At 35.5% G+C, this 15,181-nt stretch overlaps 2 protein-coding genes across 3 annotated transcripts in view; one reads left to right on the forward strand and one right to left on the reverse strand.

The window, feature by feature from the left end:
- CENPP (centromere protein P) overlaps positions 1-15,181 on the forward strand; it is a 219,109-nt gene that overhangs the window by 86,494 nt on the left and 117,434 nt on the right. The window lies entirely within an intron of this gene.
- OMD (osteomodulin) lies at positions 830-8,986 on the reverse strand. The gene is made up of 3 exons (XM_010974829.3): positions 8,656-8,986; positions 2,447-3,404; positions 830-1,912 (listed from the first exon to the last, which is right to left on the reverse strand). Exons 2-3 carry the CDS (start codon positions 3,384-3,386, stop codon positions 1,584-1,586), a joined length of 1,269 nt encoding a protein of 422 aa, XP_010973131.3. The 5' UTR covers positions 3,387-3,404; positions 8,656-8,986; the 3' UTR covers positions 830-1,583.

Genomic DNA, 15,181 nt, shown 5'->3' on the forward strand with positions numbered 1-15,181 from the left:
TTTACAACCCTACTTAAAAAAATTTTCTTAAAGGGGGAGGTGATGCTTAAAATTTTTTCCCTCTTTTGACAATGCGCTTTACCCATATCACTAACATTTTGTCTTACCTTTACCTCACCAGGTGTGAGGTCTACTTACGTATTCTGTTTGACCTCTCGTTGCCAAGCCCTGCGTGCCGAATGACTTGATGAATGTTAATTAAATGAATAAATGGAGTGTTGTTTGTGTTCATTCGGGTTGTTGAGCTTGTCCCTGAGCTCAGGTGGCTTTTCTGTTTCTACCCTTTGCTAATAACCTACTCAAAGATGTAAAGAGCATTAGAGGCTTCATTTTAAACTGTGTCTCCAGTAAAATAGACTCACCAGTAGAAAACTGCTTCTAAAATATAGTTTTACCTGTCTGGTCTGTTTGCAGACTGTTTAAATTGTTGCTGTTCATTCTGGGGGCTCCCTGTGTAGGGAGTCCCAGATTTGTGTTTATTCCTTATCTGAGGAATCCTATGAGATGTTAACCTGGTAAATCAAGAAAGTTCACCATAGAAGTTAGATCATCTTCATTGTAAGGCATACTTAAAACTCTTTAACTAATGTGTGATTTTTAAGGCTTTAAAGAAGACATCAAAGCCTGCCATTCAAATTTCAAAGGAACTCTGTTCGACTTTAGCATTGTTTTATGAACATTGGCTGATATGTGTTTCTAATATATTGTGCTAGGAAAATAGAAGTATTTAATAATGTCAACATTCTTTCTTGTGCTATCATTAACTTAACCTTGCAAACAAAGCAGTTATTTATTAGCAAATCTTTATGTAACTAAAACGTTCCTCTAGTGAATTTACTATGAAAACATTTATCCCAGTTTAAATGGAACACAGAAAACATTGTTTTGTACAATTGGTGAAATTTGCTAGAATACGAATTCTGATGATTTGGCGTTTTTAGTTATCCAAATGCAGGGTTTAAATTTTTGTTGCTTTGGTGCTCTGAGAGAAAAACAATACTACTTGATTTCATGAATCTGTGTGTCTTAGATCCTTAGTAAACCACACTTCTTCCAAAGTCAGAAATATCATTCTACGCTGTAAGTGGTAGGGCCAGGGAGGTGGATGTCATGGTGATGATATCTCAAATACAGTGTGAAAGCTATTCTAGAGATCATATCAAAGAAAAGAGTCTATTCTTTAAATGAATGGCTGCCTGTTACATTAATGGAGCCTCCTAGTATTTATACCCTAAATGCTCATAGTGAGTCTTAACAGTTCTTAGCTTCTAATGCTACTTCTTTCATCATTCTCAGAAAGATTACTCTTAGTAGAAATGCCATACTTGCTTTTTTCTCATCATGATGATAATTTTATACTTGAAGTGTAATGTTTGATTCCCACTAGTCATTCTAATTTACATTTCTAAAGACTTGGATCATTTTGAGTAAGTTCTACTCTTATGTAATGATGCAGATGTTATCAGCAACCTAAATTCAATTTGATCTTATACAGATACACAATTCCATATATAATATGAGCTATGCACATTTAGTTAAATTTATATTGAATAACAAGATTTTGTGAAGTCATAAATGTATACCTATATAGTTTCTTGCCATTCTTGACTTCCATAATAGTGAGGGTCAACGTTTTCTTCTATCTCTTCTTCTCCTGGGCCTTCGTGATGATCATCGTGATCTTCACTCTCAGAATCATCTGGAAATCTCCTGTAAACTTGGGTCTTCAGTTGTATTGTTTGACCATCAGCGCTTCTCTGTTCACCATAATAAATACTGTGTAAATGAGGGAAGCAGAGGAAAATGTATGAGCTTACTGGCTCTTTTAGCTTATTTTGGTCCACACGAATGTATGTTAAATGGTGGTAATATAGCAGGTCAACAGTTGGGCACATCACTGTGACATTGAGATCTGAAAAATACAAATTAAAAATTAATCTTACTGTATTACTTCCATAAGCCTACAGTGGATTTTACTTAAATGTTTATGGGGTATAGTTTTATTAACTAAAATACTTATAAGTAGAATTAGCTTTAATTTTTTTTTACAGTAATCAAATAATAAAATGAAGGTGAAACTATAAATGAGTTTTATATTGTCAAAATAAATGATGGCTTCATTGGCTATAAAATAATTATTTGCATATTAAATACATAATTTAAGTAACAAATTCTTAGTAGGAACAACCTCAAAAAGAAAAAGAGAAAATCACCTAAAGTTCCACCACTCAGGATCTCACATTTCTTCATATACTCTATGGTACTAATCCTTAATATTCAAAGTGATAACATTTAATAGAAAAGATTATAAACTGTAGGGTACAGTTTTCTCTAGGGGCCTATTTCTGCTATTTCCTTGGCCTGATTCAAAGCAACTATTTTCAGCAATGTGTAAAGCACAGATTTTTAAAGATTTGTTCTTTAAAAACAATGAAATTTTACATACTTTCAATTTCATTATTTTCTAGATACAGATGTTCTAAATTTCTTGGAATATAGAATGCTTGCTTCAGCTTGTTGTGTCCAACATTGAGCTCTATAAGATTGGAAAGATTAAAAATATTATATGGGATGTCTTGTAGTTTGTTGTGTGACATTCTTAGAGCATGAAGTTTTGGAAGTCCATTGAAGTACTTTTCTGGTATAGAAGATATTGAATTATTTTCTAAAGACAGATACATAAGTGAAGAAGGCAAACCAGGAGGCATCGATTCTAATCTGTTATTACATAGGTTGAGCTGCATGAGGTTTTCCATTTTGGCGAAGATTCTTCCTTGTAACGTAGAATCATCAATTTGATTATAACAGAGATCAAGCATGGTCAAGTTTACTAGCGCATCCACAGCATTTGTCTGCACTCTGGAGATCTCATTGTAACCAAGAAGAATCCTTTCCAAAGACTTAGGAAGAAGAGTCGGAAATTCTTCTAAATTGTTATGCTGTAGGTGCAGTTGTAGTAGATTCGACAATTTAGCAAACACACCATGATCAATCTTTTGAGATTTAATTTTGTTGTGGTTGAGGTTGATTTCTTTAAGATGAGTGGCATTGACGAAGGAATCTGAAGTCACAGCCTCAATTTCATTGAACTGAAGATAGACCTGTTGAATGTACGCTGGAATATTTGGGATAGTCCTGAGTTTACGATTGTCACAGTACATCGATGATGGAAAGTTAAGTGGACAGGAGCATTCGCTGGCACAGCCTGACATAGGCTGATGAAATGGAACTCCATAGTCTACATTTTGATGAAATGGGAATTCTGGTTGGTAGACATCATCTACTTCTTGCTCGTAATCATCATCCCATTGATAACTTTCATATTGGCAATATACTTCAATTCCAAGGAAGAAGACGAGGACACATAGTGGACTTAAAAAGCCCATGTTCTTTCTTTTATTGTCCTATTGCAAGGCAAAAAGGGAATATATTGTAGGAAAAGGGAGTGAAACTTAGAATAATTCTTGAATAAATTGACATACAAAATGCATAATATCTATGTCTACATTGAAATATATTGAAATGTCCAGAATTTATGGGTGATGCTCAGACCAAAATTAATGTCTAAGTACCAGTAAGGTGGTGTTTTTTAAAAGTCACATATTGCAGTGAACCAGACTATAACCATCTTTTAAGAGAATCTCGATCTGTCTTGCTTACTAGACTAAGATTTACAGTGATAGCATGACATCTCTGTACCCTAAAGCTGAGAGCTCTTTCCACTGTAAATGCTGGGTGTTCTCACTGGCTACTTGGCCCTTCAGTGATGTTCCCTCCCTATGAGAAAAGAGACCCTATGTTTTAGTTATTTAGGAGATTCTTAGTATTAACCCAGATTTTCCCCCTGCAACTTCTGTTTTCTTCTGCTCTTTGGAAGGAAATGGAACACTCCCTTTAATGTGAAAACTTGAGATACTAAAAATAGCTATCATGTTTCCTCTTAGTGTTTTCTGTCCAAGCCTAACTATGACTTCAAGTTTTCCCTGTGAAATAATTTCCAAAATCCAATTATTTCGTCTCTGACTCTACTTAAATAACTACTTCAAATACCAAATACAATATTTACATTCTACAAAGTCTGAGTTTCTAATTGCCTCTTCTTTGCATTTTTTGTTGTTACCCTTCTAGCTTCTTCCCACTAATATTTTTGAATTAAGTTATAGATATACAGATGTTAAAAACACTGTCCTGTCTCCTCATGGAGAATCAGAGAGACATATAATACAGTGAGTAGGAGGGTATGTGTGGGGTAAAGTTGTAAAGGAGGGAGTCCTTAGCTCGAGGAAGACAATTAACAGTAGTTCTGCTGAAACTTGGAAGTTGTAGTGAGTGGTGGATTGTGTAATACTGGAGGAGGAGCCTAAAAATCTTCATTTCAGTCCTATCATTTATGACAGTCACCTCACTTATCTGCCTCTGGCCTCATCAGTAAAACGAGAATTGTAGTTTCTCGCCCGCTTATCCCACCTGGTCATTGTTAGGGTCATAAACACACCTGAGATATGCATGTAGAAGAAGTGCTTGGCAAATTGGAAAGTGATCCAGATGGAATACGTATGATATTTGGGAAAAAGTTAAAAAAAAAAAAACCTGTTTATTTCTGAGGCCATTTTTCTCTACCCTTCTCATCCAGGGTTTCATGAGAGAATTAATGTCCTAACACATTATTGTATGTCATTAAATGACTTACCTTCTGTTCATCTAGAATGGTGCTAAACTATTTATCATCATTGGGATAATTGAAAAATTAGTTACTTAAATTATTTTCTTTGATAGAGCCCCATTTGAGAAAGACTGCTCTAGATCCTAATATCTTAGTTTCTTGTTTCTTACTGGAAACTCTACTAAAAAGTGTAGAATGTAAATATTGTGCATATTTGCGATTTGAAGTAGTTATTCAAGTAGAGGCAGAGAGCCTTGGTCTTTTTTTTTTCTCTAATGTCATTTCCTCCAGTCTTCTGCACCATTCCCTCCAGTGCACCTGCACGATGGGCCTTGTCATTACTGATGCTGCAAACTGCAGCTGTTTCACATGCTAACCACTTTTTATAACTTACTTCATGTAGTAACTCCAACTGCAGTAATTGTTCAGTATCAGTGGGACCTAAAATATATTGATCCTCCTGTTTTTTCACTGCCCCTCATCCATACATCCCAGTAGGTTCTTACCAACCTAGATCCCATCGTGCATCACAGCCATCACTCCTTTGTACATGCCCTAAATTTGCTAGGCCCTTGTATCCTCATACTCTTGTGGTAAAGTGCAGCCCTGGTTACTACGCGTGGCCTGACTCATGCAGCTGAATACAATGAGAGAAAACAGGGCCGTGCCAGCTGGTCCCACTTTAAAGCCGTGACCACTCAAGTGCTGTCCAGTGATATCTCCTTAGTCCATTTCTTTTCCCTTTCTCCTACACAAGCCTCTAACACCTCATTCCCCTTTTGGTTTAGATGCTGACCTTGCTTCCTTTTTCACAAGAAAACAGGATAGACAATCATTTACTCTTAATATATTTTCTTCTATTTAATCTTATCCCTACCTACAGAAAAATACCAAAATAGTCATGGTTTGGTCTTTTTAAACATTGTGATTTTGAATTTGTAGTTTTCCTTTGCAAATACAAATAAACTTCATCCACTGTTCCTTCTTATCTGTGGGATTCATGGAGGACATGGCATTTGAATTAGACTTTGAAGGAATATGAGGGTTCTCACAGAGGGAAGTAGAGAAGAAGGTTTGCAGATAGAAGAGATGAGCAAAAACATGTAAGCAATAAAGGATGAAATATTTGGGAACTGGTGGTTAACTGTTGAAGGAACAAAATAAGACTGTTATAGCCAATCTGGACCAGAACCTGGAGGCCTGAATTGTGACCTCTGGAATTTGCACTCTGAGAGTGAACACCTCGTTTCACTCATTGCTATAATCGAGCCGTGATCTTCACACCGCAGTGTTTGTGCATGGGGTAAGATGGGGTCCTGGGGGGAGAAGTGAAAAGGTATGGTCTCAATCCAAAGGGCAGCGTTCAGCGCCGGCTGACCCAGACCTGGGGCTGGGGAGCTCCCAGTGGGTGTGATTGGCAGTGCTCTTTATCTGCTGTAGTTAGTGATGCTGTACCAGAGTTGTGTGTGAACATGGTTAGTAAAGCCCCTTACAAACATTACTAGTGATTTAGTTAGTTTGAGTGGGTTACTTAGTTAACGATTGTCTTGAAGTTTGGGAATGAGGCACTGTGCTTGATGGGGAACACAGAATGAAGAAGACATGAAGACATGGTCCCTTCTATAAAGAGCGTATAGTTTAGTGGACAAGAGAGACACAACACAGTGAACCATATTCTCAGGCAGAGGGAAATACGGTTTATAGCACAGACACCAGTAGTGTGGGACCCAGTGGCTTAACCCTGCTTGGAGGAGACAGGGAGATCTTTGCAGACATCATTTGGCCATGATTTGGGGAGATTAGCAGGAATGGGTATAGAACATTCTATATATATCACTCTCTAATTGATAATATTTATATATTAAATTTATAGTATTTTATTATACTCATTATGTTATAGTGTATTAACTTTTTAAAAAGTACTTGTCATACTTCATTTAAAGTACTGTGCCCTGGATTTGGGCTTCTGTAGGTTTTCTATGCCCCCAGAAGATAAAAGTAGAAGCAAAGAGGCAGACATGCAGCTACATGGGATCTGGCTACATAGCGGCTGTCAGAGCTGTTAACACAGTTGAACTCTGAAAAGAGCATTGCTCATCAGAACTCCGCATTTTATCCTTGTGTTAAGAACATCAGTAATTATCAGTTAGTAACCTTATATTTGAGAATTTAGTCATGACTCTGCTATTCAACAATTATGAAAAATTATTGGGAAAAAAGGAGACCTTTTGGTTGAGCACTTAATTGCGTACCTTTGCCGTGCAATCAAGACCGCATGATGGCCTCTCTGAAAGTAAAGGGTTTCTTAGTGTTATCTGCTTTTGGTCTTCTTGGTCACCTAAGAAGAAAGGTCTTTCCCTGAAGACATTTTCTCTTCTAAATCTGTACTCATCCTCATTGTCCTCGTCCATTGAGGACCTTCACCTGTAGCTCAACTGTGCCCCACTCCCTTTTGACTAAGTGCAGTTTTCTGGCCTGACTCCCACCCTGTCTCCATTGATCTGCCCATTAATTTTCTCTTCTCTTTCTCTTCGGTTTCACCCTCATAAATTTCCCTTTTAAAATAATCTGTTTCTTTTTACCCCAATTTTTCATTCAGCTGGTCTCTTCCCAGCCATTTACTAAGCATATTTTTATTATTTCTGTCTCTTATGTTCTATAATTTATGCCTCATTTCCTATGGGATAACTCAGAGCAAAACATAAACTCACTGTCAAGTCATCACAGTTCCTGACCTCTCATTTTTGACAGAGTCTAACACTGTGCACAGTAAGTGCCCAAAGATTTGTTGAATGAATGATTAAATTATTAAGCTGTAGATTACATCTTGTTAGTGGTGTTTATTGCTACTAATGTTGATTATTTCTAGGTGTTAATTTCACCACAGTGATTTCTTTAAATGAACAGTCAGAACGTGACTATTCTTTTATCTTATTTCTCCATCACAATATACTGTATTCGCTTTCCTGTTACCTTGTTTAGTAGAATAACAAATGTGAAAAAGGAAACTTAAAGCAAAGTTTTACTAGTTTTTAATAATTATCCATTAACGTGAATTTTTCACATCATAGCTTAAAAAGTTTCTATGTCATAACATTTCTCTTACCTGGAAAAAAGCACTCATGCTTTCATCAAGAAAGTCCTAATTTAAATTTCTAATCAAAATGAGATGGAACTTCACTCTGGAAAGTTTAAAGTATTTGGAAATCTCCATAGCATTTTGTTATTTTTAAAGACCTAATTGTTTTATTGGTATACCATAGAAACTAAAAAATAAGAAACCAAGTGTTACTATATGATTCAGAATTTTTTCCAAAGCAGTTTTAAATTTAACTTTGTAAAATTAAACTTCACTATTACACCCAAGACCTAAGAAAGTAAGACCCTTTTGCTATTAAAAATATGAAAGTCTCAAAATTATTTTTAGCCATAATAGATTTAAATCTTAATTACCTGAAACTCAAGAAACTATATCCTTCAGGGCTAGATAGACTATTTGTATTTTCTCTCTGAGAAAGAGGCAAAACCATTATAATATCAGGGATTTGGTCAGTAGAGAAATTTGAGAAAATTTCTAGTGTTATCTGTACAAATAGCCCTCTTGTCTACAACTGAAATCTCTAGCATTGCTTAGATATATGGCTCAAAGGCATTTGCTATTTTGTTGTTGTAATTTAAAGTTGAGAGAGAGAGAGAGAAACAGAAAATTATTCCATTAACCTGAGAATCTTTCATTCAAAATAAAAAAAAAAATCTAAACAAAGATTATTGGGTAAATCTTAAGTTAGAAAATTAAAACCACTGTATTACTTCTTTCCCTGAATATCTTGGCTAATCAGATCTAAATGTAGCTTTTACCAAATATTGCTTCCAAAAATTGTGCATTTATGATGGCTACAATCTATTTTAATGTTAAACAAATCAAATATACTTTATTTTTAACAGTAGGAATATTTTCTTTAAAAAAATTGAAAATTATTTTATCATCATACCTGTTGAGTTTGCTTTAGTTTTCAAGGGTTGATGAATTTGCAAATCCTGTAAATGAATCAGAAATTCCTAAATTTTTAAACTGAGTCTCTTAAAAATCCACAGTAACTGTGTGTCCAGGCAGGGCTGTCCCTTGAATTACTATAGCAATTTAAGCAAATATAATCTGCTTGGAAAACACTTGGCTTGAATTAAAATTATATATTTCTTTTCATTATCCCAGACCTTGTGGACTCAAATTAAAATGCTTGTGTTCTTGGTCAGATTTATGCGGCCTACGTCTTTCTCTTCCCTTTAATTTTGGTTTGAGGTGCAGCAAGAATTTCCTCTAATATGAAAGGCAAACAGGACTAAATGAAACAGCATGTACTGATTACTGTTTTTATTTTCATTTTCATGCCAAAGAATTCTTCAAATTAAGGTCCACTGTAACACAGAACTGGTGTCTTGGCAATTTAAGGTGGAACTCAGAGTTATCTTGAGACCTTGGTTTTCTGATATCTTGTGTTCATACCAGTGTTTACCTTTATTAAGAGAAGGAACCAGGATTAGAAACATACACCATTTCACATCTAGTTTATTTTTAAAATGAAATGCATTGTCAGTGGCTACACAGATGAAGTATATTGCTTTTCCACACGAAGAATTATACCTTCTTTTCTATCAGCTGTCTCCTTTTTCACCTTCCACGTATACCCACTAGCATGCCTTCTAATAACATTAACCTCTTAGTTACGGAAATCACTCAGAAGGTACATTTGCCTGTTTTTAGTAGTTAAAAAAAATAATTTTATAGTATTGAGTAAGATGGAGCTAGGGACTACTGTTGATCAACCATTATTGCCTATATTTGGCTGATACACTAAGTTTACTCATTTCACTGAGCTGTCTCTCTTGAAGAGTATCAGTTAACTACTTAAATGCTGTATTTTCATACTAATCTTTTCATATTATAAACAGAGAGTTAACTTGTATCTCTTGGAAGTGAACTTTGAGTGCATTCTTTGGGAGAGTCTTTCAAGCTTGTGCAGACTAATAAGGTAAAGTGAATCCTGGAATTTGTTTTTCTTTCATCAAAATAGTATTTTCCCTTAGATCTTTACAAAGAGCTCACAAGTTTTTTTTTTTTTTTATTATGCTTCAGATTTTTAAAAAATGTACAGTGTTTCAAGTGATGTTTTGGCAATATTGTGAAAATCTTGTCTATTATCTGAGACACTGGTATGTAAAACGTGGCAGACTGTGTTTGGGCCGGGATTTCATTTTGTTACTGATCTTTTCCATGTGTTTCTTATTAGTGTTTATTCTTAAACCTCAGGCTTCCACACTGAGGAAAACAGAGCAAACCTGTGTACTTTTTCTAAAATTTAGTCTACATGCCCTCACAATTCTTTTGAAAGATTAACTGCAAATTAGCCACTTAACTTTTATTTAATTCTTCATTTAACTCTGTGATTTGAACTTGTGACAGTGATTATGTTGTTCATGTTCCTAAAAAATGAAGTATTTATCAACAGATAGCTAGAACACTCAGAATCAAAGTGACTAGGAAATTTGGACAGCATTGACGGTGTCCAAGAGGTTTAGGTTGGCAGGGGGTGGGAGGGGTGGAGAGGGGCGGTCAAGTCAGGCCTTAGAGGAAAAAATAGAAACTTCAAGTGACTGTCATAGCTCACTGTTTCAGTTGGTGGTTATAACTGTAGCAATTAGGGAGAGAAATAGAAGTCTAAATTTGATTTGATTGAAGTAGATACAGTATCTCAGAGCCAGATGACTAGTGCTGGTGAGGAAAGGTCCAACTGAGACCTGGTAATTACGGTAATACACCATAAAAATTTTTCATTCACTTACTCACTCAGCTAATATTTGTTGAGCACCTATTTTGTTCAAGGCAGTTTTAGGTGCTGAGGACTCAGCAGTTAAAGTCCCTGTTGTCATGGAAGAGGAAGACAGAAAGTAAACATGTGTTGGTGGTGCAAAGTAGAGACAAAGTGAATGAGCTCAGTGGTACGGGTCAGTAGTTCTGGCACTGCTGTCATGCATCCTGGAATGGAATGGTTATGTAACTGTATGGTGACTGGGGGAGCCACGTGTCTCACTGCTAAGTGAGTGAAGGTGAAGGGAAAGAAAGGCTACAGTTGTTTTTAGATGTCGTTAATACTTGGCATTATCTAACTTTTTCCCCAGTTCGATAGGTTAAGTATATAGTGGTACTGCTTGCGATTTTAATTTCCATTTCCCTAATTACTAAAGAGGTTGAATAATCTTTTCAAATGTGTTTCAGCCATTTGGATTTTCTCTTCTGAGGCATACCTGTTAATGTTTTTTGCTCGTTTTTCTATTGTTATTTGTCTTCTTCTTATTGATTTTTAGGGTTTTTTTTTTTAATGTATTATGGCTACCAGTCTTGTTAGTTATACATGTGACTGTGTGTCACCATTTTTCAATTGGGTTTTTCAGATATGTACGAATCAGGTGCAAGTGGTGTTTTTCTTTCTTTCTGTTTTTGTGGGAGTCGTTCTTATTTCAAAAAGACATTTTGCAAAAAAAAAAAAAAAAAAGACATTTTGCTAATCCTTACGATCCAGATAGCGGGGCTGTGGATTTGTGTTTTTCCCAGTTAGCTCTCAGTCACAGGAGATGAAAGTACATTTCAGATCAATAAGCCACATGGTAGCAAAATTAGGAGACATCATAGAACTCTCATCAAATAAGGAGGTATAGAGAGAAGAATTTAGAAAGACCGTCACACTGCCAGCCACAGTTGGCAGAGACCAAGGGAGCGCTCAGAGGCAGATGGAGCAGCCAGTACTCTCTACCTTCACAGAGTAAAGTTCCAAGATCATATATACAATTAAAAAGTAGTTGTCTATATAATCCATTCAACTTTTTTTTTTTTTTTTTTTTTTGCACTGACTGGGACACAATACAAAGCAATGGCATTTTCAGACCCAGGAAGTGGTGATAAAATGCATTTCCCTTTGCCAAATTAGTGGAAATGTGTTCTTTTGTGCTAAAGGGGAGGATGGGATGTGTGGATCCAGGAAGCAGAATTCCTGCTACTTATGTTTATTCAGGTTAACAGTTATTAAGAAAATTTTTATTAGAGGGTTATACTGTTGCTGGCAAGGTTCTGGGATGAGTATTTGGTGGAGTGACTGAGTGACTGGATGTTTGCTGGACAAAAATGGGAGTATGAACTGGGAAGGGGCATGGAAGAACCTTCTGGAGTGATAGAAATCTTTTATATCTTGATCAGCTTTGAAAAAACATGCTAAGACAACTGGATCACATGCTAAAATTTACTCAAAATGGAAACCAAGACCTAAGTGTTAGAGCTAGTACTGTTAAGGTTTTAGAAGGAAACATAATATCAGTCTTCATGACCTTGGATTAGGCAACAATTTCTTAGATGTGACACTAAAAGCACAAGAGACAAATGGGAAAATAGATCAATTGGATATCATCAAAATTTAAATTTTTTTCTATGCCAAAGATATCACCAAGAAAGGGGAAAGAAAGGGGAAAAAAAACCCAAACAAGGGAGAAAAATTTTGCAAATCATAAGTCTGATAAAGAATTTGTGTCTAGAATAGGTAAAGAACTTATACAGCCCAATAATATTCTTAAATGAGTGAAGGATCTGAATAGATGGTTCTCCAAAGATAACAAAATGGTCAGTAAACACAGTAAAAGATGCTCAACATCATTAGTCATCAGGAAAATGCAAATCAAAATCACAGTGAAGGACCACTTCACATTCTCTAGGATGGATAAAATAAAAAATAGCCAAAAAGTGAAAACAACATGTGTTTATGTCCATCAGCTGATAAATGGATGAATAAATGTGGTCCATCCATACAATGGAAGATTACTTGGCAATAAAAAGGAGTGGAGTACTGACATGCTTGCTACAACGTGAATGAACCTTGAAAACATTATGCTAAGTGGAAGAAGCCAGTCACAAAAGACCTCATATTGCATGATTCCATTTATATGAAATGTCCAGAATAGGCAAATCCATTGAAACAGAATGGATTTGCAGTTACCTAGGGCTGGGAGTAAATGAGGAGTGACTTTAACGGGGACAGGGTTTCTTTCTGGAGTGATGAAAACGTTCTGAAGTTGATTGCGGTAATGGCTTCTAACCCTGAATACATTAAAAACCATTGAACTGTATACTTTAAATTGTGAACTGTATGGTATATGAATTATATCCCAATAAAGCTGTTACCAAAAATAATAATAGCAGTAAGTGTGTAAGTGAATGTGACTAGCTATAAATTGAGAATTTTTAAAACTAAGTGAGAAGTACATGAAAATTATTATATTGCTTTGTCTACATTTGCTTCTTTTGTAAATTTTCCCTAATAAAAGGGAAATCTCCAGCACTCCAACTGCAGGTTTTAGTATCATGAATTCATATGATTGTGCCGTGTTTAAAGCTGGACGTGGCACATGCTTTTGCCCCTTGGCCTAATTTGTCTCTATGTTTCAGCCTCTTTCAGCCTCTGTAAAGTTTAGAACCAGAAAGCCTAGGGGAAAGAAAAAGTCAAGAGTGTCAGTGTGGGTTTAAAAGAAATTATGATGTTGATTTTGATTGAATTTTATGGCTCCAAATGTTTGGGTTTGCTTTTAAGAGTTTGTTACTCTCCAGCAAGGCCCGCTTTTGAAAGATGGATTTCAGAGGCTTCACCCGAGAGGTTATGGTCAAATGCTTAGAAATGGGTGAGATTGCCAGGGGACAGAAAGATAAGGCTAAAAGAGTATCAGGGAACACTAGCTGCTGACGAGCAACCCAAAACATATGATGTGTGGAAGCCAAGTAAGCAGAGAATCTCAAGGAGGAGGCACTGTACACTGTTTTATAAGGATGATCACTGACTGAAAAATTAGTGTGTCATCGTGGTTAAAAACATCGAGCTAGGCTGCTGGGTTCAAATCGCAGATAGGCCAAGAGGTATTGAATGTTTGTTTTCCAATTTCCACACCTCAAAAACCAGGCATAAGTAAAGAGAGCTGCCTACTAGGGCCACTGTGAGGGTTAAATGAAAAAATGAAAGTAAGGCATTTGGAAGAACGTCTGAAAATGTTCTTTATATACCACCTGTTACTGTTTCGTATCATTTATACATACAATTTGGGGGAAATAAATTCAGGAGAATTATTACGGCAGTGCAGTAAGTTAAGGACCGTGTAAGCGGAGAAGTCATGAAAGCCAATGTAAGACAATTCTTTTACCAAAAGATGGAATTACGAAGGAAAGAAAAATAATGCAAAAGTTTAAGGAGGAACAAAATTGATTTTTTTAAAGTAAAGCTTTAGTTTTAGTGTTTCTAAAAGTATTACTTTTGTTTCATGAATTCAATGATCCTTTTTTATTATAGTATTTGGGAGGAAATGAGAAGAGGTGGTCACCAAGATTTGTTTTTTCTACCTTGAATTTCATAATAAACCCAGTAAGTTGTAGTAATTCATCTGTTCCCAAACTTTATGGGTTTCAAGTGGGTAATATTTTATGTTTACCATAAAATGGGATTTTGGCAGAAAACTTTAATGCAGTTTTGGTTGCTTGCTTTAATTTTTATTAGCGATTTAGGGTTTTTGTTTTGTTTTGTTTTTTGTTTTCCAAACTTATAACCAAAAGTGGTTAGCAGCTGTGGAATGAAAAACACAAACATTAACTGTGGGAAATTAATTGCAGTGATTTCATGAATCATTTCCGGTATTTAAAAAAAATTGCCGTCTTTTCAGAAAAGATTAACTTAGCTACTTTAAGCTGCTCTGTTCAGATCATAGACTAATCCGTTTAGATAATTCTTACGTTAGCATTAACCTTATAAATTTAATTATTAATTTCAGGAACTGGATTCTTACACTCTCAGTGAACATTTGACTTCTTATATTCTTATAAGTGGCATGATGTCAAATTTTTATTTTTATGATATATTGTTTAAAAAGTGAATTTTATTTATTAAAACTATTGGAACTTTAGAAAATTTTAATTTTAGGATAATTATCCTTGTAATGTATTCTTTTATTTTTAAAGACTTCATAGTCTTTAATCTTTCTTGTCAGTAAATTATTATCCAGTATGATGGTTATATATATTTTATGAATCTTGTTGGTTTACAAAGCATTTTCACATATATTTTTATCATTCAATTCTCATAGCAACCTAATTGATCAGTATTGCCACCCCTACCCATTGTAGATGAGGAGACAGGTCCAAAGAGATTGTGATTTGCCCAAGACTATAAAGGGAACTAGATTTCTGGGTATGTTTTTCCAGCTCAGTGCTCTGCATCCCTGGGCTCCTCCTGCTATATCACTACTGGTCGTTAACCTTCATTATTTTAATCACATTTTGATCTTGCCTCTACACTTTTACCAAACAGAGATAACTGGTTTTGTTTCAAGTTTCCAAGCTTGTCTCAGAATTTAGAAATTAAGTAAATTTCCTATAAAGCAGTTGTTCCCAACCAGCTATAGTTGGGTTCTCCCTGTCCCTCTGGCACTTTGGCGTTA

This window comes from Camelus dromedarius, chromosome 10, assembly GCF_036321535.1.
Source record: "Camelus dromedarius isolate mCamDro1 chromosome 10, mCamDro1.pat, whole genome shotgun sequence".
In the NCBI taxonomy this organism is placed as follows: Eukaryota; Metazoa; Chordata; class Mammalia; order Artiodactyla; family Camelidae; genus Camelus; species Camelus dromedarius.

Excerpts from the sequence above, each read along its gene's own strand:
- OMD (XM_010974829.3), bottom strand. The coding sequence starts at position 3,386 with ATGGGCTTTTTAAGTCCACTATGTGTCCTCGTCTTCTTCCTTGGAATT. Across the intron at positions 1,913-2,446 it reads AGAAAATAATGAAATTGAAA|ATCTCAATGTCACAGTGATG; the intron begins GTATGTAAAATT and ends TGTATTTTTCAG.